We start from the raw sequence: 26,134 nt of genomic DNA, 5'->3' as shown, positions 1-26,134 counted from the left end.
TTTTGCTCTCATTTGCATTTCCATTATTACCAGTGGGGTTAAGCGTCTTTCCTTATTGTTACTGGCCATTTGGAGATTCTGTTCCTTGGATTTGCCTTTCATATCTTTTGCTTGTTCTCTCTGTGTGGTTTGCCCTTTCTTAAAGATATTTGAAGTTCTCTGTATATCTGAAAGCTAATCCTGTGTTGGTTTAGGGGTGACACATACCTTCTCCCACACTATGACTCACCTTTTAACACTGATTTTGATGTCATTTTTGGTTGGTTGTTTTGGTACATTTAAATGTTGTCAAATTTATTCACCTTTTCCTTTAGAATTTGTGTTTTTTCTTTCTTCCCTTTCTGCAAGATTATAATGGTTGTCTCCTATTTTTTTCCCAGTAGTTTTGCGTTTCACATTTGTCACATTAATCCACTTGCTTAACATAAGGCAGGACTCTAATTTTGTCTTTTTCCGCATGAAACCCAGTGGTTTTGCCCCCATCCTGAAAAGTTCCTCCTTTCCCCACTGACTGGTAATGCCACCACCATCAGGAAGCAGGTCGGGCTCTCAGTTTGTAGTCACTGAACTGTGTCTGCATCCATGCCTAGTACCACACTGTTTAAATACTACTGCTTTAGGTTTTGTTCTGCCATCCAGTAGGGCAAGTCTTGCACTGTTTTTCTTCAGAATAGTCTTGGCTACTTTATTCCTTTTCTTTCGCATCAGGATTTTTTTTTTTTTTTCTTTGAGATGGAGTCTCACTCTGTCGCCCAGGCTGGAGTGCAGTGGCATGATATGGGCTCACTGCAGTCTCCACCTCCCGGGTTCACGCCATTCTCCTACCTCAGCCTCCCAAGTAGCTGGGACTACAGGCGCCCACCACCATGCCCGGCTAATTTTTTTATTTCTAGTAGAGACAGAGTTTCACCATGTTAGCCAGGATGGTCTTGATCTCCTGACCTCGTGATCTGCCCATCTTGGCCTCCCAAAGTGTTGGGATTACAGGCATGAGCCACTGTGCCTGGCCTCCATCGGGATTTTAAGATTGGCTTAAATGGCCAGGTCAGGAAGAACTTTGAACACCATGTCATGGATGCTTTCAAGCAAGGCGGTGACATGGTCAGCTTCACGTTTTTCAAATACTTGTGAAGCTGTGCTTGGGTTAGATTTTAGAAGATCAGACTGGAGGCAGGACGACAATAAAATATGGGGGCCCAGACCAGTCAGTGACAAGAGAAGTGGGCAGGGAGGGGCTGTGCAGAGTCTGGAGGCCCTGGTGCCTGTGCAGCAAGTGAGGAGGGAAGGGAGGAGAGAAGAGGCACGTTGCCGTGTGGGAGGAGCCGAGGGCGGGCTCCCATCCCAGGCCAGGCGACTGGGTAACACACAATGCCTCCAGCCGAGGCTGGAAACAGAAAAAGGAGTTGCAGGCTCAGCCTCAGCTGTTCTGCACTGGGTGCATCTTAAGAAAGGGCAGATGGAGGGATAGTGCCAAGAGGTGGATATATGGGTCTCAGGCTCAGAAAAGAGGACTGGGCCAGGCCTGGTGGCACCGTCCTGTGGTCCCAGCTACTCAGGAGGCTGAGGTGAGAGGGTTGCTTGAGCCGGTGAGCCAGGGAGGTTGAGGCTGCGGTGAGCCGTCATAACGTTACTGCACTCCAATCTGGGTGACAGGGCCAAACCCCCTTTCAAAAAAAAAAAAAAAAAAGAAGAAGAAGAAAGGAGGACTGTAGTCAAGATTTAAGAGTCATCAGCTATCCAATCAAATAAAAAACAGGAGCTGAAGAGGGAAGCCTGTGTAGACAACTCCAGCATGAAGGGTGTTAGAGGAGGAGGGGGAGCTCATAGAGGAGGTGGTGACAGAGACTGAAGAGGCACAGGGAGAAGCAGGAGAGTGTGGCATAGCGCCTGCCAAGGAAGGAGGGCATGTTGAGAAGGAGTGACCCCGAGCACCAGGTACCAAGGGCTCTAGGAGATGCTGACAAGCCTTCATTGGTTTGGCAAGAAGGAGGTCAGTGGACGTGTCATTAGGTACAGAAGTCAGAGCTGAGTGACTGGAGGAGCACAGAGCTCCATTTGCTGCGAAAAGACCCAGTGAAGGACCTTGGCTCACAGAAAAAGAGAGACTAGAGCTTGCCTATAGGCTGGGAGAAGGAGTCAGAGAGAGAAGGGGAAAGTGAGGCAGTGAATTCTCAGAGGAGATGGGTAGGACCTGAGAGAAGAGTTGGGCCCCGGCCTGGCAGGAAGGCCAGTGTGAATGGAGGTGTGCGTGGCCACTGCAAGGGTGGCTGTGAGAGAGGTCCCACCTGACAACCAGTGTTGTCACTGAAGTAAAGAGTGGCAGCATTGGAAAGGTTTGGGGTCTTGGAGTTGCCTGGGGGCACTAAGGAAAGAAGTGACATTTTGGAATGTTATTGAGAATAAGAAAATCGGCTAAGGCCTAATAAAGGGATTGATGGGGGCAGATGAAGGAGAAGGTGCCTGTGCAGAGTGGGGTTGGGAAGGAGAAGGGACGGCAGAGGAGGCAATTCATGGGAAGTGAGCACTCAGCTGGCAGCAACCACCCCTGGTGCCTGGCCCAGATAGCCAGAGCTAGGCGAGCCTTTGGAGTCACCTCCCTTAAAGACCTCCCTTCGCAAGCCAGACAAACTAAAGAGTGCCACGGTGGCCAGGGTCACGTTCCTCCAGACATAGCTGAAGATGTGGCCAGCATGAAGGATTCGGCCTCAGTCTCTGTGTATTGAGTGCAGTGAGGTTTGCACCCCTAACTCCCTGGCTCTGGTGACCTGTTAGCCCCATGACTGGGTTGAGAAGGACATGGTAATAATTACCATAATAAATTAAGTGTGAGGCCTAAAAACTATGAAAGTCTGCGAACATTACCTCATGGACTTCTTCTGATCACCTGCAAGGTGAGTTGAATCATTCCCACTTTTCAGATGAGGAAACTGAGACTCAAGGAATAAGTTCAGTAACCTATCCATGGTCCCAGGTAGCACATGAAAGACCTAAGATCTGAACCCTATCTGTCTAGCTGTGCTCTTGCCCCTTTGTTTTTAATGAGTACACAGAGACCAGAAAGTGACTGTATAAGAGCTCAGGGGTAAGGGAATGGACTTGGTATTAGAAGACACATTTTTTTTTTTTTTTTTTTGAGACGGAGTCTCACTCTGTCGCCCAGGCTGGAGTGCAGTGGCACAATCTTGGCTCACTGCAACCTCCACCTCCCGGGTTCAAGTGATTCTTCTGCCTCAGCCTCCCGTGTAGCTGGGATTACAGGTGTGTGCCACCAAACCTGGCTGATGTTTGTATTTTTAGTAGAGACGAGGTTTCACCATGTTGGCCAGGCTGGTTTCGAACACCTGACCTCAGGTGGTCTGCCTGCCTTGGCCTCCCAAATTGCTGGGATTGCAGGCATGAGCCACCACACCCGGCCTAGAAGACACACTTTGAAGTCTCACCTCTGTTCACCAGCTGGGTGTCCTTGGATAAGTCATGCCATGGGGAAGCAGGGCCAAGACTAGGCTGCTTATCCCCATGTCCATCCATGGTGCCCTCCCTTTGGCCAGGGGGTGCCATGCACAGCAGGACATTGACCATCCTGAGAGTTGGTTGTCAGCCTTGGGAGTCAATTACTGTATGGAGAGTGAAGGATCGATATCTAATGAGTAAGAAGCTACAGGGCTCCTATGAACCTTGCCCCATCTGTGACGGCTGGGCCAGTTGCCGTACTCCAAACACGGGGACCGCCTCCATACCCCAACCCAGCCTGCGCAGCCCCTCACCCTCCCATCATAACCCCTGTTGTTGCTCTCTCTGCTCTGTTTGCAGGTCCCTCTGCTGGCTCTGGTACTGCGAGGTTCAGCCGGAGGCCCACCTGTCCTGATACGTCTGTTGCTGGCAGCCTCCCCACACCTCCAGTCCCCAGACACAGGAAGAGCCACAGCTTAGGCAACAAGTGGGTGACTGAGCAAGCCCTCCCCCCGGGCTTCAGACCGTCCTGCACGTGGGCCTGGGCACAGTGCAGGGAAACACTTGCTGACTGGGTCCCTCCCCTGCCCTGTTCTGGGAGTTGCTGATGAGAGCCCTTGGAGTCCTGGCCAGTGCACTTTCTTGAGGCTGGTGTGAGCTTGGGAAGAGCTGAGGGGCACTGTGGCAGCACTGACTCCACACCGCTGACAGGTGTCTCAGGCTCAGCAGCTGATGGAGGAAGGGTGCAGGGAAGGGCAGGGAAGTAGCAGTGACATTCCAGAGAATTTGCCCAAGCCCAGTTAATGACTCATGGAAAAACCCCAAAGTCCAGTGGACACCAGTGATTGTCATCCAGGGCGGTGTTCAGTTTCTCATGGCATCTGCCTACAGAGCATTGAACCTGCTGGCTCATCAGCCCTGTGGGGCCCAATAGCTGGGGGACATGCGTGAGTCCTCGGCATGGCTGGGGCAACTGTGCCTGTGTCTCCAGGGCATTAGGCAGAGGCTTCCGAACAGATGAGTCCCTTCCTTCCTTCCTTTCTTCCTTCCTTTCCTCCCTTCTTCCCTCCCTCCCTCCCTTCCTCCTTCCTTCCTTTCCTTCCTTCTTCCCTCCCTCCCTCCCTTCCTCCTTCCCTACCTACCTGTCTACCTACCTACCTACCTACCTACCTACCTACCACTTCCAAGGCACAAGCCTCAGCCCAGCCCAGGCAGGCCCTGGAGGAGCTCCAAGGCTGGAGGAGAAAGAGTTGCTTTCTGAGTGTTAAGCAGCCCTCTGTGCTAGACACTCTGCACATGCCTGTCAAGCATGATCTCCCTGAGTCCCCATGCAGGCCTCTGAGGTGGGTGCTATTATTACATATTTTGAGAATGAGTCTAATGAGGTTCAACAAGGTGAAGTTCCTTGCAATGGTGGAAAAACATCGGAGCAAGGGCCTGGACCGGGTGCGTGTGACTCCAGGAGCAGACATCCTGGCCACAGGCCCACTGCCACACACCTGTGCGGCCTCATCACTCAGAAGCAGCATCTGCTCACTCGAGCCTCATAGCCACCTGGGAGACAGGCAGGGCAAGTATCGTTATCCCCATTGGATGGATGGAGAAACTGAGGCTCAGAGAAAGGATGTGACTTGCCCAAGGTCATGGCATGAGAGAGGACAGAGCCTGGGCTGTACCATGGCTCTGGGTGGAGGCCTTTTTCCTGCAGCTGCACCATCTGCTTCGGCCCCCAGGCAGGTGTAACCACTGTCACTCCATAGATAAGGAGCTTTGCCTTCTTTCTTCCTTTCCGTTTTCCAGTATGATGTGTCAGTTGAGTGTAGTTGAGAGTAAAAGTGCGACATTCCCATCGGAGAAAGCAAGGCACCTACTGGACGACAGTGTCCTAGAGTCCCGCAGCCCCCGAAGGGGCCTGGCCCTGACCTCCTCCTCTGCTGTCACCAATGGACTCTCCCTAGGTAAGCGTCTCCGGCCTGCACATGATAGGCTGGTGGGCTGTAGGCCCAGTGTGTGCTCCGTGTCTGTCTCTGTGTCACTGTGCCATGCCCAGTGGCGCTATCATTCTGGGGGACCCAGTGGCCCCTCACCTCCCTACAGAGGTGGCTGCCTGCAGGAACCACCCAGAGCCAGGGAAACCCTTGTCTCCTAGCCTCGTGGGCTTCATGAAGAGCCCTGGATCTGTCGTCATCCTGCTGGTGGCATGGCAGGCAGGTAGAAAAAGCAGCCAAATCCTTTCCTGAGACCAGCTGCTATTGGCTGGCAACTCCCTAGACCAGACTGGATCACAGTCAGGCTTCTGTCCCTAAGGGATCATGACCCACAGGGCCCTGCAGGGCAAAGCAGGAGAGGCTGCCAGGGAGGGTAATTGGGTGGCTACAGGGTTCTCACTGCGTACTTGTCTTCACAATGGGAGCTAGAAGGAGGGAGGATGAAAAGCTGATGTTCAGGGATGAAATTGCATCACTGAGTGTCAGCCAGACATGGTGCTATGGCAATAGAAGAGACAGAAATTGTGCTGCTGAGGCTGGGATAGGAAGAACTTGACATTAGGACTCAGGCTGGTGTTGAGCTCTGGTTGTAGGTCCATACCCCTGCAGTGTCCAGGTCAGCTGAGACAGGTGGGCACCACCCTGTTAATACTGCCATCAGGCCAGTGCTCTCTCTGGTGCCTGGTGCCTTTCAGTGTGCCTATGCCTTTGTGGTCTGTGTGTCTGTGTGTCTGTCAGCTTCCCTTAGCAGGGAGTCCTCCCACAGCTGGTGGTTAGACCAGTTGCCAAGCTGGGAGTTGATTTTGTGAGGACTGCAGGGCAGAGGGCCCAGGGCAGGGGGCGGGAGGGGACAGGAGAAACAGGCAGGAATCACTCCCACGTCCCTGTGAAAGCAAGTCAGTCTCAGAGGGCGTGGGCAGTATGAGTCCAGGGGTCGCCGTCTCCCACGCCCTGGAATTCTGACAAGCATGTTCTGTGTCTGCCTCTGTCCTCAGAGGAGGTCATCCTGTTTGGAGCCAATCAGGGTGATACGACGGCTCAGGACAATGTGTCCAGGGTTCTGAGGTGCGCCTTGGGAGAAGAGTTCCAGGTCATGCGTGGGGAAAGGCTGGGCTGAGCAAAGGTGTGCAGATTTCTTCCCAGAGATGCGGCTGTGCTGGTGGGTGGGAGGAGTCCTCTAAGAAGGCATCGGAGTCCACAGTGTCCACATTCTTTGGTCATGGGACCCTCTTCCTTGGAATGGGACTGGGTTCTGAGGAATGCCCTCTGGGGAATGCCGGCCCAACAGCACTCAGCAGAACAGCTGTTTTATGTCCAGAAAACTTTCTGAGCTGTGCCTGAGTCCAGGCCTTGCTCTTCCTGAGACAGAAAACGGAGTCAGATGCAGAGCTGTCCAGCGTCCAGACAGGAGATCACAAGGTTGTTTGGTTCCCGGCTCCTCAAGTTGGGGAATTGAAACTGGTTTTCTGTTTGGGGCCAAAAGCCCTGATTAAGTGGCCATGTGTGCATGTGCCCTGTTGGGAGCTGGGCTGGTCCTCCCCTCTGTGATGAGGGCCATTACTCAGACAGATGCCAAGGGGCCTGGGATCCCCTCCCTCCTGCTTTCCCAGTGCTCGGCCTCGGTGCTCTTTCAGGCAAAGAGCACTGAACCTCAGAGCCTCTGAGGTCTGAGAGACAGTCCAGAAGCATTGCGCGTGGATGCTTGGGTGACAGGAGAAAATCTCTCCTTCAAGAGGGCTTAGAGAGCCTGGGAGAAGCAGGGTCACCCATTCAGCCCAGAGGGACAGGCCTGAAGGAGAAATAGGTAGCAAAACGGTGGGACCCAGCCCCTCTCTGTGACCCCACTGGCCAGGGGTTTGCAGGGGCTCTCCCTTGAGGCTTCTGTCTAATGCCAGGTACCTGCGCTGTGACCAGCGTCTAGTCAAGCCCTGACCCTTGTGGAAGAGGAAGAGGTGCTCATTTGGCCTCACCAGGTGAGGCCTGTTCTAGCCCTGGCTTCATGTGGGCCAGAAGGGAGGCAGTGGTGGAGCCAGGTCAGGCCCAGAAGAAAGCCTGAAGACCCAGACCCCAGCGGGCCAGTGGGCAGTTAGCTGCGGCCCTCGGGGGCAGTGGGAAAGTAGTAGCGGACCTGCCTGGAACAGTGGGATGGGGTGGTTCTTTGACCCTCCCAGAGCAGAGTTAGAACAAGCAGCAGCAAAAACTCGAGTACATCGAGGCTCCCAATGTGAGGAAGCAGTTTCTGTGGCACTTCTGTGAGCTCAGGGGCCTGACCCGGGAGGACGGGCCCCTCTTCTGTGAGGCCGTTGTGCTCATTGACCTGTGTTCCTTTTCCAGGCAGTAGTGAGAGCTCAGAGTTTAGTGAAGAGATGTCTTCAGGGCTGGAAAGGTGAGTGTGGCCTCAGCATGGCCTCCCTCCCAGGGGCGGTGCTCAGGGCCCAGGGAGCTGAAGACAGGCCCCGGGCAGGGACGGGCCCTGCCCCACCCACCCCATGCTGGCCTCGGTGAGGCTGCTCTGTGGCTCCTCCAGCAGCCTGGCCAGGGCAGGGCTGACTAGGAGGGAGGATGGAAGAGTAGGATGGGTGTCGGGGCCCCAGCCCCCATGCTTTGAGCAGCCCCACACCTCCTCTGATCCAGGAGTCTCTTCCTCCGGCACAGCTGCAGGAGGCCTGGGAGTAGATTTGGTCAAAAGTGTGGGTTCTTGAAACCGGAAGCCTAAGAAGTGGCCTGGTCTTGAGATGGGCATGTGGCTCCGCCTGGTGGGGTCTGAGAATATTGCAGCCTAATGGCCTCAGGCCTTGGGTATTTATTGACCCCCACCCTGCTAGGCACTGGTGACAGGGAAGTGGCCACAGCCTCTGCCTCCCTTGAGGATCCCTTGAGGATCCCAAGCTTCGGCTCCTGGGAGAGCCTGTCAGTCAGGGCCCCCGGCCTCCTGCTCAGGAATTCCCATCGCAGAGCTCCATGTACTGGTATTTTCCTGTGCCAGGAGCCAGGTGATCTCTAGGAAGGCAGGGGACACTGTGAAGGGGGTGCCCCCACAGCCATGGCACCACCAGGGGTGAAGGGCATCATGGCGACTCAGGGTCTGAGGGGAGGCTGGAAGCATCCAGTGACACAGAATGTCCAGGAAAGGCAGGTATGCACCAGTATCCAGGGCCCTGGACGTACACACACACATGCACATGCATACTCACATATACACGCCCTACACACTCACATATACCCATGCACACACTGTACACTTGCACTCACCTATGCATGCAGTCTCACATACACAGGCACACGCTCACACATGAGCTTGTGTACACATTCACATAACCACACTGTCACACATGTACATATGCATGCATGCATGTACACTCTCACACATTTGTGTGCACACACATATACATATGTGCATAAGCACTCACATGCACACACGCGCACACACACTCCTCCTCTGGCACTGAAGCTTCTCTCCTCAGTCCCCATAATCATAAATTGAGCAGAGAGAAGATAAGTGCTGCCTAGCAACTCCTCCCAGGGCAGAGGGGCTGTCTGCTGCTCAGTGTTCTTGGTTGAGCATGGCCTGTGCCAAGCACTGTCCTGGTGCTTTGCGTGCGTGGATGTACCGAATCCTCAGCACTCCTGCACAACAGCCATTCGTAGTGTCTCCGTTTTATACATGTGGAAAACAAGGCTCAGAGAGGTAAAATGACTTACCTGCTCCACACTCTGGTGTGGACAGAGCTGAGCCACACCCAACAGCCTCCTGATCAGTGAGCCACCTCTTCATCACTGCTCCACAGCTTGGCCAGATACGGGGACTGCCCCATATTGGTCAGTCAGTCTGTCTGCCTGTGAAACCCAAGATGGGGGGTGGTGGGGGAGTGACGATATGCCAGCCCTCAGAGGCTCTCTCTTTTCCCTCCCCACCTATCGGGGTTGCTCAGGCAAATGGGCCAGTAGCTTTCACCCTGGGAGCCACCCCAGCAGTGGGGAGGAGAACCAGACAGGCACAAGGGCAGACTCCAGAACTCTCAGCACCAGTCAGGGGACTCCTGGGGACACCCTGAGGGAGATGGCTTTCAGGCAAGCCAGCACCTCCCCTGGCCTCAGGCCAATGAGAAGACATCAAATGGCAATCAGAGGCACAGATCCTGAATAGCAGCTAGACCTGGACCTGCTGTTCATTCATTCATTCATTCATTCTTTCTTTCACTCACTCATTCCTTCATTCACTCATTCATTCAGTAGCTATGAAGCAACTGCTCCCTGCCAGACACCACACTAGTTACTGAGGGTGCAGTGGATATAGTTCCTGCTAAGTACTCATGCCTGAGATCAGAGCTTCTGGGAAGGAGGATGGCGAGGGAGAATTCCTTGTCCCAGGGAGATGATGCTGTCTGCAATGCTGTCGTGATCACTATAGGCCACAGCATTTCATAGCATTTAGATCACTATCCATCTGAATGTCTGGAATAAGTGATTTGAGGATCTCTTCCAAGCACTGGTCTCATGGCTGGCGCAGATGCCCAGCTCTGCCTCCAGCAGCCTTGAAACAGCCCTGCAGGGAGGATGTCCTGTTTCTCATCCTCTGAGGATGACTTTTGGCCCAGCCCCACCTTGCTGAGGGGAGCAGGAGGCCACCTGCTTTGGAGGATGCCAGTGGGCCTGCGATGTCTCCTCTATTCAAGACCCAGGCCCCGTGCAGTCCTGATGAGCAGATGCCAGCTGCCCCTTGGCCACCGACCTCCCTCTCCACCTGCACTGCCTCTTACATTCCCTGAAATAATCCACACTCACAAAAGCACAGGAGCATTCTGGACCTTCCTGGAGAGTCCACGGGAGGGTTGGAGGGGAAGATTTACCTCTTGTAGCTTGAAAATCTTCATTGCCTGTGGCTCTTTTCTTTCAGTTATTCACCTCCATGCTCTTTCTTGGGTCTTCTCTCTTCCTGACCTTCATGGGCCCCATGCTTAGCTCCTCCAGGTCCTCCCTGCACTCCCAGCTCTCCCCCAGGCCAAATCTTCCTACTCTAATGGGGAGCAGACTCCCTCTTCCTCAGAAGACTGAGTGTCAGCCTGCCTGGGCGCAGAGGCCAGCACCTGCCCTGAAAGAGCCTCCCCTCCTTGGAGACCCCACCAGCTGTTCCCTGCAGATGCTGTAAGAACACAGCTTTCTCTGCAGGTCATACTGCTCGAGCAGACAGAGGCCATGGAGCCAGAGCCAAGGGTACAGGAGAGGCCTGGGCCCCACTCAGAGAAATGAGGGCGTGAGAGAGGAGAGGAAGAGGCTTGGCCATGGTGGGGGAGGCAGCATTTCGCCCCACAGCTCTGAAGCTTCAACAGCTCTGTTGAAGATTGCCACCAGTGCCCTGCCCCTCAGCCCTGGTAATAAGCCTGCCCAAGCTAGGAAGAGAAATAGCGCCAGATACCAAGATGGAAGGCAGGGAGACCCCAGGTCAGTTTCTCCACATCACACACACCTCTGGTGGGTTGAGGGCACACCTTCATCACCAAGAATGCCACTGTCAGCAGGCAGGCAGGAGTTTCTGTTGTCTGGCCAGGGGTGGGAGGGTGGGATCCTGCATGCCCGTCTGGTGAATTTGCCTTCTCTGAGTTTACACGCATAGATGTCTCCTTTTTGGGTAGTAGCCAGAGTTCAGGCTGCGGATGCCCAGTGGGTCCCCAGAGTGTTCGGCCATAAAGAGCTTCCACACAGGAGCTGGAGCCCACTGAGGCCTGTGGAGCTGCTGTACTGCCCTCGGTGGGCATGGGCCTCTTCCTACTGGACTGTGGAACGAGGGTGCAAGAGCAAAGGGACCCTCTTCTACTCTTCATCCTCCTGTCTCCTCACCCATGTCAGCCTTGGCAAGGTCACAGGGCCTGTGGGGCCGGGGAGGGGCAGTGAGATGCAGGGAGGTGTTCGTTAGTCACTTCTGAGCCCCCAGGCTGCCTTAAAGACCCTCCCCTGCCCTCGGGGCCCAGCATGAGGACAGGAGGGTGGTCCTGTGCCAGGGCCCTCAGGAACCAGAGAGCTACGGGCAGGGGTGGGCCTGCTCTTCTCTGTGACTCCACCTAGTGTCCCTGGTCAGCAGTCTTCCTCACCTCATGCTGGGGAGAGTAGGGGCAAGGAGAGAAGGGGGTCCCCAGCACACTCCGCTTTCCCAGGGAGGCAGGGAGGTGGCCGCAGGACATTCAGTTACCTGGAGAGGAGGCTTGTGGGCTTGTCAGGATGATCTCCAGCCAACCTCAGGCCCCTCGGAAACCAGCACGGAAGGGAGCGTTTAGTCAGGAGCAGAAGTAACGGAGAACAGATGCCTTTTTCTGCCTGATTGGGAAAGCAAGTGTTGGCACTAAGATGAAAACAAGAATATCAGCCTACGAGTTAAAGGATTTTAAATGAGGTGTTTTAAAAAAGGCGAACAAAATTGTAGTGGCGGTCATGTATGTATATATGAAAATAGAGTCTCACTCATCCTGAGTATTTCTGGGCTGTACGTTTATTAAGTGAGTTTATTTTCCCTGTATTCTTCAGATTTTCCACGATGGGTAAATGTTTCTTTTCTACCCAGAAAAACAATTAACATATAACTGTACAAAAGAAGACATAATCAGAAATGATTACTGATCAGTTTTTAACAAGTGAAATATGAAAGTGCCACAAAGTTGATGATGAAACCTTGGCCACCATCTCCCCTGGTCGGACTCGCCCGTCTCTGTAGAAGGGCCTTCTCGTGTGAGGCACAGGCTGTAATACAGGTAGTAGGAAGAGTAGAGGATGGGGGGTCCTCGGAAGGCCCAGGGTGAGAGGAGGCCCCTGTAGTGAGAGGGAAGTGAGGCTGGGGCAGGGTTGGGGGGCACAGTGCAAAACCCTCTGAACAAAGCCTGTTCCTCTTCCTGCTCTGGAGGAGGTGAGGGAACGGGTCAGAGCTCAGAGTCTTAAATAAGTCCTGTTAGGGAAGCGGCTGTGCAGGATCCAACAGGGCGACCCGCATCAGGCACCAGGCTCAGAGGTGGCTTCTGGAGGAGGAGGGGATGGTTAAGCAGCAGCCCAGGACATTTAGTGAAGAGGACCCTAGAGTGCCCTCAAGGCGGGACCTGGGACCTGAAGAGGCTGCGGGCTGTGAATCATGCACCAGGCTGGGACAGATGGCCCCGGGCTTGGTGTCTGTAAGAGTCTCGTGCAGGAGAGCTGGGCCCCATGGCAGGTCCTGTTCTCTGGAGTTCTCAGTGGACCTTCACAGTGAAAGGCACAGCCAGCCTTGCAGGGGGACCTGAAGTTAGGACCACTGATCCTCCCAGGCCCTTGGGTAGCTCTCAGTATCTCTGAGCCTCCATTCCTCAGCCCTGTGATGAGGCTAGGCGCAGTAAAGATCTAGCATATAGGTGGAGCTGCCGCATCTGAGGAACTGATTTAGGGACTTTTTTTTTTTTTTTTAAGACAGTGTCTCTCTCTGTTTTCCAGGCTGTAGTGCAGTGGCACTGCCATAGCTCACTGCAGCCTTGATCTCCCAGGCTCAAGCGATCCTGCTGTCTCTGCCTCCCAAGTAGCTGGGTACAGGTGCACGCCACCATGCCTGGCTAATTTTTTTATTTTAATTTTCAGTAGAGATGGGGGCTCACTGTATTTCCTAGCTGGTCTCAAGTAATCCTCCCATCCCCACTTCTAAAGTGCTGGGATGACAGGCAGGAGCCACTGTGCCCAGCCTGAGTTGGGGACTTTTATGAATTTCCCTCGATAGGTACTACTTCCCACCAAGAAAGCAACCCGGGGGTCTAAGGCTGGGTAGGGGGAAGAAAAATGTCCTCAAATGCAGTTCAGTGATCATGGGAGGGATGGACTGGAATGATGGCAAATTTCTACCAGCACCTGCTGGCCTCCAGGATAACACTAGACTGTAGGGGGGCCCCTCTAAGAGGTCACTGCAGACAGTTGCCCCCCAGAGCGCTATGGGGTGGTGCTGTAGGGTGTTCAGGGAGTTGGGTGATGCAGCTTCTGCCCATGTGAGGTTTACCTGCTCGTTTTAGCTGGTGGGATCATCTGACATCCTTAAGGAGGCACCGGCGAAATGCAGTCATGGTGACAGAGCACCAAGCCTCCTGCCCCAAAAACTGAGTTTTAAAAGACACTTGTTTCCTTCTTTGAGAAGATCAGAGGACCCTGGTAGATGCCCAGGTTTGCCAGGTCACAAGGATGCCTCTCAAGCCCCAGACTCTGCAGTATTTTGGGAGAGGCAGGCCAGGCTCTGGAGGCAATCCTGCAGGTGGTGGGTCCCCTTGGCTGCAGCAGACATGCCAGTGGCCATTCTCAGGGTGGCTGCCACAGAGGACCTCACTGTCCTCTACACCTGGGGCTGAGGCCAGGATCCCAGGCTCTCATTCCTCCCCTGAGTCTGGTTTCCTTGGGTTCATTCTGCTGCCTGGTGCCTGGCTTCAGTGCTCTGTATATTTGGCCTATCTCTCCTGCATGAGACTCAGAGACACTCAGCCCTGGACCACCTGTCCCAGCTTGGTGCATGACTAAGAGCCTGCGGCCTCTTCAGGTCCCAGGACCCCCCTCAAGGGATCACTAGGGTTCTCTTCACCAAATATCCTCTGGGTGGCAGCCCAGTTAGACAATTTGCCAGCTTCTGATTTGGGTTTCTCTCCAATATGTGATCTCTTGCCTCACTCCCTTAGCTCCAAACACTAGAGTCTGGCAGTTGAGGCTCCAGCCAGCGGACTGAGAGAAGTCTGCAGAAAGAATAGTGCACAGAGAACCCCTGGCCTCGAGGTTCCAGGGCCTTTTGCTTGACTCTGTTTTCAAGCCCTGCCAGGCAGCTGCTGCTGCTTCATGGGTAGCTGAGAAATCTCTGCCCACAGCTTCTCTGTCCAGTAACTACAATTCCTCCAGAGTCAGCACCTAGAAAGCGGGCAGGATGCTCCTTCCATCTTGTGTCCATTCTTCTCTGTGCATATCTGCTTTACCCCTCCCCACTCTCTCTCAGACAAGATTTCTGGACTTCTCAGTGCACAGAGGGGAAGATGGATGATACCTCAGAGCTCCCAAGTTTACATGTGATAGTTTCACCCAGCCACTGAGCCTCACTTTCAGCCTCTCAGATCTGGTTCCTAATCACCAGGAGAGAAGATCTGGCTTACCTGGCTTAGATCACTGGTGTTGCCCTGTCCACTCAGCTGTGAGAAGGATGGGGACATACAATACAAACGTGGTTCCTAGGGACCCACTTAGTGAATCAGGGACATTGCCCAGAGAAGAGTGGGTGGCCCGTAGAGAGCAAATGTCCTTCAAAAAGTGCTGCTAGAAGGGACATCCCAGGGCCCAGCAGAATTCAGGGTAGTAGCTTCCTGCCTGAAGATGAGGGTGAAGCATCATAAAGTGGCCAGGATAAGCCATGACCTAATTGGATGGCTTCCCATCCAGGGTCTGCAGGCGCAGGTGGACACTGCTGATCAATAGCATCGCCTGGGCCCTTCCACATGTGCACTCCTACCCAGGCTCTGTGGACTTGAGGCTAGGGCTCTGTGTACAGAAGATTAGGGGAAGTATATTAGTCTGTTCTCAGGCTGCTAATAAAGTCATACCCAAGACTAGGTAATTTATAAAGGAAAGAGATTTAACTGACTCACAGTTCAGCATGGCTGGAGAGGCCTCAGGAAACTTACAATCATGATGGAAGGGGAAGCAAACACCTCCTTCACGTGGTGGCAGCAAGGAGAAGTGCCGAGCAAAAGGGGGAAAAGCCCCTTAGAAAACCATCAGATCTTGTGAGAACTCACTATCATGAGAACAGCAGCATGGGGGTAACCACCCCCATGATTCAATTGCCTCCCACTGGGTCCCTCCCATGACACGTGGAGATTATGGGGACTACAATTCAAGATGAGATTTGGGTGAGGACACAGCCAAACCATATCAGGGGAGGACCCTACTTCTACTAAGACCAAGATTACCAAGGCCTCAACATAATTATTTTCTGCTCTCCAACCTCCTAGCCCAGAAACAGGGACTTAGGGCTTTCTGAAATGAAATTCCCTGGCTGGGCGCGGTGGCTCAAGCCTGTAATCCCAGCACTTTGGGAGGCCCAGACGGGTGGATCACGAGGTCAGAAGATCGAGACCATCCTGGCTGACATGGTGAAACCCCGTCTCTACTAAAAAATACAAAAAAACTAGCCAGGCGAGGTGGCGGGCGCCTGTAGTCCCAGCTACTCGGGAGGCTGAGGCAGGAGAATGGCGTAAACCCAGGAGGCGGAGCTTGCAGTGAGCTGAGATCGTGCCACTGCACTCCAGCCTGGGCAACAGAGCAAGACTCTGTCTCAAAAAAAAAAAAAAAAGAAATCTCCAGGATACCTACAACCTAATGTGTACCTAGAAAATGATGGAGTGAAGATGGCCTTTCAGACCTGCTTGACTAGTCTGAATGCTCATGATGCTGTTGGCCCAGGAAGTGCCCTGGCCGCTTCCACCTCAATAGCACCACCCACTCTGCCTCTTCCCAGTGTCATGATCTTGGGCAAGTGACTCCACCTCTCCAAGCATCAGGTTCTTTATCTATAAGGTGGAGATAATAATAGTGCCTGCCTCACAGTGTTATATGAGTAAATGAGATGCTGAGCGAATCCTGCTTAGCACATTGCCTGGCACCCATTGTCTCATCACCACCACCACCACCGTTACCACCATCACCATCCTCATTCCATCCTCCCACTTTCACTGTCACCACCACCACCATCACCATCATCCCGTCATCTCATTGTCCTGTCATTATCATCATCCCATGACCCCATCCTCCTCCTCATCATCACCTTGCACACCCCTTGGGACTGAAGTGTTCTATATTGTTGCCAGTCGATGTCTTCCCCAGACCCAGGTTCCCACAAGCTCCTGGTCTGGGCAAGCCTCAATTGCCTGTTTCAGCCTTCCTTCTGACTCCACCTAAGATCCCTGAGAGGGGACAGTCAAATGGCCTTCCTAGGACACCGTGTTCAGCCACAGGTTCTCAGAATGACATTGGGAAAGGTGTCTGTGGTTCTGGGCTATGAGCCCTTACGTCAGTTACCAAAAAAAAAAAAAAAAAAAGAAGAAGAATCTATTATTTCTGTGGTTCCTCTGATACCACCAGCCAATCATTTTGCATTTTCTGGCCCTGAACATTCAAATAACACATTTTCTCAAAGCAGGGACATTTCCAGACACTTTCAGATTGTCTGGTTCCGGTGGCTGAAGATCCTAGCTGCTCTATGCTGATGCTGGCCTGCCAGGCAGCCAGAGTTGCCCTGCCCAGCAAGGTCCTCCTCCAACTCTGGAGGGCTCACCTAGAGGGAAGGCTGGCCACTTCCACCCCGACTCTATGTTCCTAAAGGTTGGCCTGGAGAAAGGTCACACTGGTGCTGCTCTTCAAGGCCTGGGGTCGCTCCCCCTGGCTCCAGAGAGAGCAGGCTCTGACTTCCACAGCCTGGAGCAGCCACCCTGGCACAGGCCCTCCACCCGCACCAGAAAATGAGCCTTCCTTTGTGAACACTTGAGTCTCTGTCTCTAATGACAGGCCAGCAAGGTGATGCCTCCTTGAGCCTCGGTTTCCTCATCTTAAACTGAGAACAGGGCCCCTCTCACAGAGCTGGGCATGCTGTTGTGTGAAAGCATGTAGTTGGCACGTATGCCGTTGAGAAGAGGCAGCTGCTCTTCAGTGCCAGGCAGCAACTGCCAGGAGTCCGCTCCACTGGGGCCACCAAGGGACCAGGAGACCTGGGAGGTGGCCCCATCCTGGGAGGTCCCCAAGCCTAAGAATCTTGTGGTCATTCAGTCTCAGACACTGACAAATCCCAGGCAGCATGAGTGCAGGTGGGGACCCACAAGTAGAGGAGCCTCTGAGAGGAGAATGCCAGCAAGAGCCCACAGTGGCCCAGTCCCTGCAACAGACCCCACCGTGCTGCCGCTGCCACTTCTCCCTCTATCCTGAAAGGCCACAGTGGGCCAGTCCCTGCGACAGACCCCACCGTGCTGCCGCTGCTGCCTCTCCCTCTATCCTGAAAGGCCACAGTGGGCCAGTCCCCGCGACAGACCCCACCGTGCTGACGCTGCCACCTGTCCCTCTATCCTGAGAGGAGAATGCCAGCAAGAGCCGCGGTGGTCTGTCCCTGCGACAGACCCCACCGTGCTGCCGCTGCCGCCTCTCCCTCTATCCTGAAAGGCCACAGTGGGCCCAGTCCCTGTGACAGACCCCACCGTGCTGACGCTGCCACCTCTCCCTCTATCCTGAAAGGCCACAGTGGGCCCAGTCCCTGTGACAGACCTCACCATGTTGACACTGCCGCCTCTCCCTCTATCCTGAAAGGCCACAGTGGGCCCAGTCCCTGTGACAGACCCCACTGTGCTGACGCTGATGCCGCTCCCTCTATCCTAAAAGGCCGCATCTCACAGTGTGGTGAGGAACTTGGGCTGCAGAGTCAGACAGTCCTGGGTTCAAGTCCTAGCTTACAAGACTCATGCCTTGGTCAAGTAGGTTCACATCACTGAGCCTCAGTTTCCTCGTTGTGGGGAGGGTAAGGGTGCTTTACACAAAGTTTGGCGACAGTGTGAGTGCACTCGATGAAGTTGCAGGGGCATCAGAGCGTGTGAGCACATGAGCGCTCACTACCTAGTGACTACTTGGTCTGTCGAGAGCCCCCCAGCGACCCCTGGTATCCTCGTGCTCCCTGCCAGTCCACTCCTCACTCCTTTAGGGAGGACATGAGGAAAGGCTGCTTATGAGGCTGGCCTGCTTGGAAGATGCTTGTTTCAAGCTCTGCATCAACAAATGTCAGTTCTTTCAAACATCTGTGAAATACGAAGCCACGCACTGTCTCACGCAAAGGGAGAGAATGACGGGAAGAAAGTAGCCGCGCTGGCCACTGTGCCCTGCCTCAGGTGCTGTGGGAACTGCGGACGGTCCACTGCCATCACATTCTCCTCAGGTAACAGGGAAAAAGACGAGAAGAAAAGTGGCCAAGGGGCCAGAGGGCCCGGCTCTGGGAAGGTGGACTCCATCCTCAGCTCCCAACAGGTGGCAGCTCAGAGCTGGAATCCAGCTCAGGTGAGGAGGACACGTCCCTGGGTAGCAGACAAAGCCACACAGGATCTCACTGCAGGAAAGTCCATTGTCAGACCCTGCTCAGAAGAAATCCCTGGGTACAGCTGGAAGAAGAGCAGCCCCGGAGGCAGCCGTGGCCAGTTCCCCTGAGCAGTGCTGCTTCTGCACGGGCTCGTGCAGTGACCTGCCGTGCTAGTGCACTCACTTGCGAGGTGCCCAGCATGTGGTGTCGGTAACAGTGAAGTTGGTGACTGACTTGTCCAGAATGAGAGACTCATGGTTATCTGCATGGTTCACATTCACTCACTGCACTCCACCCCTCTTTCTGAGAGGGAGGTGGCCGTCGGGCCAGTGGCCTGGTAGTTTAGCACACCAGGGCCTCTCTTGTCTGTGCTACAGCTCAGTATGGGCGGTGGTGGGGTCAGTCTATGACCACCCTGACACCCGTTATGTTAGAGAACTGGGGGGCCAAGCACATGCTATGGTACACCACCCAGAGAGGAGGAGCCGATGGGCAGGAGGCTCAGGGGCCTGGAGCAGCCATCCCAGCTAACCATCAGACTCCCACCAGCCCTGGGCCCTGGACAGTGGACCCGAGATGGTCATCAAGAAGAGCTCCTTCCTGGGAGGAGGACAAAGGCTCCTGGGCAGGTCCGATGTACCTGCTGCAATGCGTGAGGGCGGCCCCACACCACCCACAGGCGCTGGTGTCACAGAGCAACATGCAGCAACCTACGGCTGACCATGGAGGACTGAGGGGATCTTACAAAGGAACTCTGGGCCTCATCTGACTTTATTAAGTTGATTACATTGTTGTCTGACCAATGGGCAAGAAGAGCTGTGGTCAGAGAATAGGCCATGCCTCAAGGGTGGGGAGAAGGTTGGAACATCAAGTGGATACGGGATGTGAGTCTTCTAAGACAGGAGAGGCTAAAGGAGAAAGAGGGTGCCTCCCTGCAAAGAGGCAGAGCAGGCAGCTGCACGTTGCCCTGGAAAGGCTCACTGCCGGGAGTGCAGGTGAGAGGAAAGCCAGAGGGCCGCCCACGGAGCAAGCTTGGAGCATGGACTCCCGGATGCTGCAGCAGGTCACAGAGCAAGTTTGCAGGGGCCTGGCTACAGCCGCAGAGGAGACTGTCCAGTGGAGAGGATGTTGCAAACAGAAGGCTCCAGTTATGTCCTGGTGAATGGCCCCCAGGCCTGACATGCAAGGCTGCCCACAATTCTGTGTGCACTTTTCATGTGGACTTGCCGTGGATTGTCGGGGCTGTACAGTGTTTGCTATGAAACATCTCAGCCCCAAACTGAGGCAAGTGGGCGTGCCTGGATTTTAGTCATGCTCTTGACACTGGAAAAAGGGTGAACACTCAATAAAAAGTTGAAAGAATTACCTGGAGACTTGGAGACTCTGAGGGTTGCTGTGTTTACTGGCCGGGCAGCTCCAGGTGTGCTTGCAGTGTGGCCGAGGAGGCTGGGGAGAAGTTGGGGAGGGAGGGAGGTTGCTCTGCGGGGCTTCCTGAGCTAACTGATTATGTAGTCCGGGGTGCTCTTGCCTCCTTCAGGAGCATCTGGTCTTTCAAAGCTGTTGCTAAAATTTAACCCTTTTCCTCTGAAGCAGGGGACGTCTCTATGCCACCCTGGGGCCCAACTGGCGGGTTCCAGTTCGGAACTCTCCCAGAACCCGGAGCTGTGTCTACAGGTATCCATGTGTTCATGTGTTCATTTGTTTGACACATAGCTTGTTATATGGCGTGTTGGATGCCAAGCACTGTGCTAGAGGCTGCCGAAAGAAACAGACACAGCCTTTGCCCCCGTGAGGCTACTGCCAGGTGCACTGGCTGTCCCAGAGGAGGTGAGGGGCACTCAGGAAGAGGAGGGGGAGCTTACTTGGTTCGGGAGCTCAGGGAGGGCCTCCCTGAAAAAGAGACTGGAAGAATGATAGGAATTCGCCAAATAATTGGAAGTGGAGGGGCAATGAGAGTGCTGCCAGCAAAGGGACAGCGTGGGCTGTGAAGCAGGAAGGGCTGGATGATTCGAGTGAAGGGAAGGGAGGGAATGTTGGAAGGAATGAGAGAGGGCAGGGACATGAGATGAGCCGGAGCCGCATCCAGCATCCAGCAGGGGTGAGGATGGTGGCTCAGACCTTAAAAACGACAGGGAACCATAAAAGGGGCTTGCTGTGGGTGGGTGGAGGAGAGGAGAGGAGACGGGGAGGGTGGAGGCACTGGCCAGTGTGGACCCAGGAAGGCCAGTGGAGTGCACTGGGCAGTGGCTCAGAGGACGGTCCGGTGGCCTAAGGTGTAGTGGGATGGCTAAGATGGATGGTCAGACATGTTTAGTACCTGATCCCCAGTGCATCCTTGGGATTGATTAGGTTACAGGGACATTCGAAACAGAAGAAAACCCCAGCTTTCTGGCTGAAGCAGCCAGTATGGGGTGGTGCCGTTCCTGGGGCGTGGGCAGATCTGGAGCTCAGGAGGGAGGTGTAGGCTGCCATGCCCTTGGACACCTTCATCTGTAGGTGATGCTTGAGTCCCCAAGAGAGAGGATGAGTGAAGAGCCTGGGAAAGGTGTGGGGAATGGTGCGTGTGGGCTCGCGTCCCTCTTGTCACTCCACACCCTCTTCCCTTCCTCGCTGCTCCTCTGAGGCTCTGGCCAACACCAGAAGGAAGGGCTGCTGGAGCTGGGGCTTCACAGGCACCAGCTCCTCAGGTGTGGAGGAGCCCACACCAGCCCCAGGGAGCGGCCAGGCTGCAGCCACGACAAAAGCAGCCCTCAGGATAGGTTGGGGGTGCTGATCGGGGCCTGGGTTATGAGGAACTTGGTCACCAAGCCTGGAGCTTTGCCGCCCCAGAGAGACGGGTGTGGGAGTCCTTGGCGGTGGGCCCTTCATGTGCGTCATCACCTGGCCCTCCCCTCCGGGCCTTGCCCTGTGCTGTTGAGTCTGGACTGCTGGGACATCTCGGACTTGGTAGTGGGGCACCTGTGGTCCCCAGTGAGAGAGAGGGGGCTTGACCTCAGCTCCTCCAGGGCGATGTCTGACCGGTGGTCTCTCCTCAGCCCCACCGGCCCGTGCATCTGTTCTCTGGGGAATTCGGCAGCCGTGCCCACCATGGAGGGGCCTCTGAGAAGAAAAACCCTGCTCAAGGAAGGGCGGAAGCCTGCGGTAAGTACAGGCCCGCATCCACCTGGGCAGCAGGGGCTTCCGCGTCTGTAAATAGTGCTCACTCCTAGAGGTCTCAGCAAGAAAGTCACATGCGTGGCAGAGGCCCGGCTTGCAGTGGGCGTGCAGTGAGCTGAATTCTCAGGAATTATGCCCGACACTGCCTTAAAATGAACAAAGGAAGGGCTCCCTGAGTAAAGGAGCAAGAGAGGGGAGGGAAGATGCCTCCTCTCTTGGTCCTAGGTGGAAGTTAGCATTGCCAGGGGGTGGTGGAGGGCCAGGGAAGAGATGGGGCCTGCAGTGGCATTGATGGGATGGCTGGGTCTGGAATCAGCCAGGGGTCCTCTACCCCCATGACCCCTGGTGGCATCACTCAGCCTCTCCTTCCTCTGTAGCTGTCCTCGTGGACCAGGTACTGGGTCATACTCTCAGGATCCACCCTCCTGTACTACGGAGCCAAGTCCTTGCGGGGCACAGACAGAAAACACGTAAGTCCCTTGAAAGGACTCTAGTACTGGGACTTCCTCTAGTGGGGAAGGGAGCTCTGTGAACTGTGGAGGATGGTGGTGGGAAAGGGATCTATGTGAACTGCGGAGGATGCAGGTGGGAAGGTGGCAGGGGAGGGAGGGAGCCTTGCCTGACCCAGGTCGGCCTCCCTTGCGGAGTGGAGGGCTGGGCCCGGGTCTCCGGCTGTGTTGTTGCTCTCCTCCAGTATAAATCCACACCTGGCAAAAAGGTTTCCATCGTGGGCTGGATGGTGCAGCTGCCTGATGACCCCGAGCACCCAGATATCTTCCAGCTGAACAACCCTGACAAAGGTAGGCAGCAGGCCAGAGCTGGTGCCTGCAGCTGCTCTCTGCCCATTTTCTCTCCTGCTCAGTGTGCATTTTGAAGTTATTAGGAGCTTTTGAGGCTGCTGCCTTCCCTTTGCTTTAGATTCTGATGTTCCTGGGGTCCATGCTAGTCCACAAAAGCTGCATAGATCATGGTTGGCATGTCCTTTGAGCAGGGTACAAGGCACAGGGTGCTGGAATCCTTTTTGCGGCCTTACGTGTGGCTGCTGGGGCCCATCACTCCAGGAGCTGTAGCCTCACCGTCTTGGAATAAATAGTAAGGCTGGATGAAGCAGGGCCATGAGGCTGGAAGGGTCTTGGCTCTGGGGAGATTTCAGGGATCCCCTGACATGCCTGTGCCATGAGACTCTGGCAGTGTCCAGATCCAAGGCCAACTCAGAGAAGAACCCTTTTAACTTCCCAAAGCTCCAACCTTCTCTAGCTGTCTCCCAGTTCCTCCTGGTTCCCACTTCACGATCATGCTGTGAAGAAGGAGAGATTCTGGATGCCATCCTGTCGAGTAGCCCTGTCTTCATTGACATTCGGAACAGACTATGGCGGGTCTCCTCAGTTACCCATGTCTCATGACAGAACTCCAAAATTGCCTGGGTCAATTGGATTCCAACCAGGCAAACTGATTGGGGCTGGAAAATCCCCACGCATTTTCACACCTTAACAGGAATGTTCTACTGTAGGGTTCATGAACACACGAATCACCTGGAGATGTGGTTAAAATTCAGATTTGGATTCAACAGATCTGGGGTAGAGACCAAGATTCTGCATTTCCAACAAGCTCCCGGGCGATGCAGATGGCGGTGCTGGTGGGGAGACCATGCCTTGAGTGTCAGGCTCTAATGTGCTTAGCTGAGAAGCAGAGAAACAAAGGGAGCCTCCAGGATCCTGGAATGGGGAAGAGAGAAATTGCCAAGTTCTCTGCTCAGTGTCTAAGTGACTGAACCCACATTTGTTGCACACATGTGGCAGTGTGTCCTGAGTTTGGTTACCATTGTTCCTCCCTCAACAGTCTGGACCGGATTAGCAGTGGTTTCTTAAGGAAATGTGACACAAGGGGTGGCCAGGGTCCATGGATAGAATTCAAGAGGTCTGTGAACTTGGGTGTGGAAAAAAATGCATCTTTGTTTTCAGCGACTTCTGACTCCTTCAGTTATGAGTATAAGCATCCAACAATAAAAATGTTAGCAATACCTGTGATTTTATATCCAAGAGAAATCACATATTGTTACAGACATTTCAAAATATCACTTACGCTTATCTCTTTGAAATTACAGTACAGTATCAGACTTGTACTAGATCTTGTTCTTAGTGCTTTAATATAGAAGCACCTATAGAATTATACCACTGGTTTGTTTTTTAGTAGTTTAATAGCTATATTTGAGTATTATCGATTTCCTTTGTATTTTATACATTTGGAAACATTATTCTGAGGATGGTCCACAGGCTTAACCAGACAGCCAAAGGCACCATGGCCCCAAAATGGTTAAAAGCCATGGTCCAAAGAGACCACTGGAGGGAGCCCTGGAGGCTGCTTTCTCTGCATGTTCCAGCTCACCTGGGCCGCCGACCTTCCTAGTTTAGTTACCCGTGTTTACATTTATCTTTATGCCACAGTCACCAGCTGACCCTCCTACGCGGCCCTCTTCTTAACTCATGGTTTCTCTATCCATCAGGCAATGTTTACAAGTTTCAGACTGGTTCCCGATTTCATGCAATACTGTGGCACAAGCATTTGGATGATGCATGTAAAAGCAACAGGCCTCAGGTAAAGTCACCAAAATCCTGCTTGTCACCTGAAATATCCTCTCCCACCCTTGGAACTAAGGGTCCTTAGAAAACAGGGTTCTCTTCTTTCAGAGCCCATTAGCCACACTCTCAGATACCCTCTTCTGATCAGCATCTTCCCTTGAGACAAGGCACCCCCTTGCTCAGCTTAGAACTATGCCCAGCTCCAGACCAGAACTTTGAATGTGGTTCCTGTGTCTTTCCCACCATGGGAAATGCCACAGAAACACCCACTGGGGGATAGTTATGAGCAGCTGCGATATCACCCCAGGATCGGGTTCTAGCATCTATTTAGGTCATCCCTGCCGAGAGCTGACTTCATGGGAATACTGCACACTCACTCCTCCCTGCCCCACAACCCTTGGGGATGATGCGGCTAACTTACTGACAGCCAGCCACGGGCCAGGCAAGGCTGCTGGTGAAAGGGGTCCCTAGCTTCTCAGTGTGTTTGAACCAGTAGATTCTGTATTGACATAGGCCCCCTCTGGCCTACTGGGCCTGGCTCGCAGTATGGCCCCCTCCCCCGGTCGCCCCCAGCCATCCCACCAAGGGTGTTACGTGAAATGCTTCACGTGCAGGAATTGGCTGAATTCTCCCAACATCCCTGTGAGGTGGATTCTCTTACTGTCTCCATTTTATGCTGAGGATCCTGAGGCTGAGAAAGGGGCAGACACATGCTTAAGGTCCCACATGAGTGAGCAGTGGAGCTGGGATTGAACCCAAGTCTGCCTGACTCTCCTGATTCGCTACTTGTTGCCCCTGAGCCCTCCTGCCTGTCCTGCCTCCACGTCCCTGGTAACCCCCGCAGCTGAGCAAAAGACCGGAAGCACATCCCCCGCTGTCCAGGCTTGTGAGAGAAATGGCTGCCTTTGCCCTCAGCAGCAAATGGGAGCGGGCTGCAGCCTCCTGCTCCCTGGGGGTCAGGTGGGCAGCACTGATGCTCCTGTCCCTAAGTGTCCATGTGTGTGTTCCCCAGGGATCAGCCAGAGGAGGAGTGGGGGAAGCAGGAGTCCTCTCCTAGCCCATCTTGGGCGGGCTAGGCGTATGGTATAGAGGGCTAGGCACATGGCATAGAGGGCTAGGCGCATGGCATAGAGGGCTAGGCGCATGGCATAGAGGGTGGCACTTCAAGGAGGACAGTTGGGGGTAGTGCCGGGAAGTAGACTCAGCAAGCCTCCTTGCAGGTAGCAGCTCTGAAGTCTGGGGGACCTCAGCAAAGGCAAGTGCATACCAGGCATTTGGGTCCAGGAGGATGGGGACTTCATGGTGCCACAAGGCACAGTCACAGACTTCTTGGTCCCTCCAAGTGGTTCTGGAAGCTGGGGGGAGGTCTCTAGTGACAGCGACAGGTCCTAGGGCTCTGTGCTCAGCTCGGTCCTATTCCGGATCTGTAACACAGATGAGGACAAACACGAGCAGCTGATTGAAATTATAGATGATAAGAAGCTAGAAAGCAGAATTAGCAAGTTCTCAGAATTAGTCCTTGACCAACTAAAACAGGACAAGACCAGTACAAGAATAAACAGGTGCCACAGGTTCCAAATAAATTGCAGTTGATTCCCTTGACTCACCCGTCTGACTTTGGGGGATTTGTCCTAGGGATGTGCTCACACATGTGCTCAAAGGTGTGTTTAAGAATGTTCACTGCAGCATTGTTCTTGATAGTAACAAAACCCTGGAAGCCTCTGTGACCCTCAGAGGGTCCCTGTTGTGCAACACTTGATAGTTTTTAGAAAGAGGCAGATCAGGGTAAAAACATTTGGAAAGGATGATCTCGTCTGTATAAAAGTTCTAAGATGATACACAAGAAATGGTAATTCTATCGTTTCTAGAGAGCTTTATATATA

The 26,134-nt window shown here is 54.0% G+C and overlaps 1 protein-coding gene across 8 annotated transcripts in view; it reads left to right on the top strand.

The window, feature by feature from the left end:
* Positions 1–26,134, top strand: part of RALGPS1 (Ral GEF with PH domain and SH3 binding motif 1) — a 305,937-nt gene that overhangs the window by 272,957 nt on the left and 6,846 nt on the right. For 3 of the 8 annotated variants that reach the window (XM_025359235.1, XM_025359237.1, XM_025359234.1), the window contains 6 exons: positions 3,811–3,937; positions 20,107–20,190; positions 21,552–21,657; positions 22,050–22,142; positions 22,367–22,472; positions 24,176–24,267. In XM_025359235.1, the coding sequence (XP_025215020.1) occupies positions 3,811–3,937; positions 20,107–20,190; positions 21,552–21,657; positions 22,050–22,142; positions 22,367–22,472; positions 24,176–24,267 (608 nt within the window). Of the gene's footprint in view, positions 1–3,810; positions 3,938–5,250; positions 5,409–7,772; positions 7,825–20,106; positions 20,191–21,551; positions 21,658–22,049; positions 22,143–22,366; positions 22,473–24,175; positions 24,268–26,134 lie in introns of all 8 variants that reach the window. The other 5 variants (XM_025359232.1, XM_025359231.1, XM_025359230.1 and 2 more) reach the window with 5 other exon arrangements.

This window comes from Theropithecus gelada, chromosome 15 (genome assembly GCF_003255815.1).
Source record: "Theropithecus gelada isolate Dixy chromosome 15, Tgel_1.0, whole genome shotgun sequence".
In the NCBI taxonomy this organism is placed as follows: domain Eukaryota; kingdom Metazoa; phylum Chordata; class Mammalia; order Primates; family Cercopithecidae; genus Theropithecus; species Theropithecus gelada.
The sequence above is the reverse complement of the archived record's forward strand: the minus strand, read 5'-3'. Positions and strand labels throughout refer to the sequence as shown.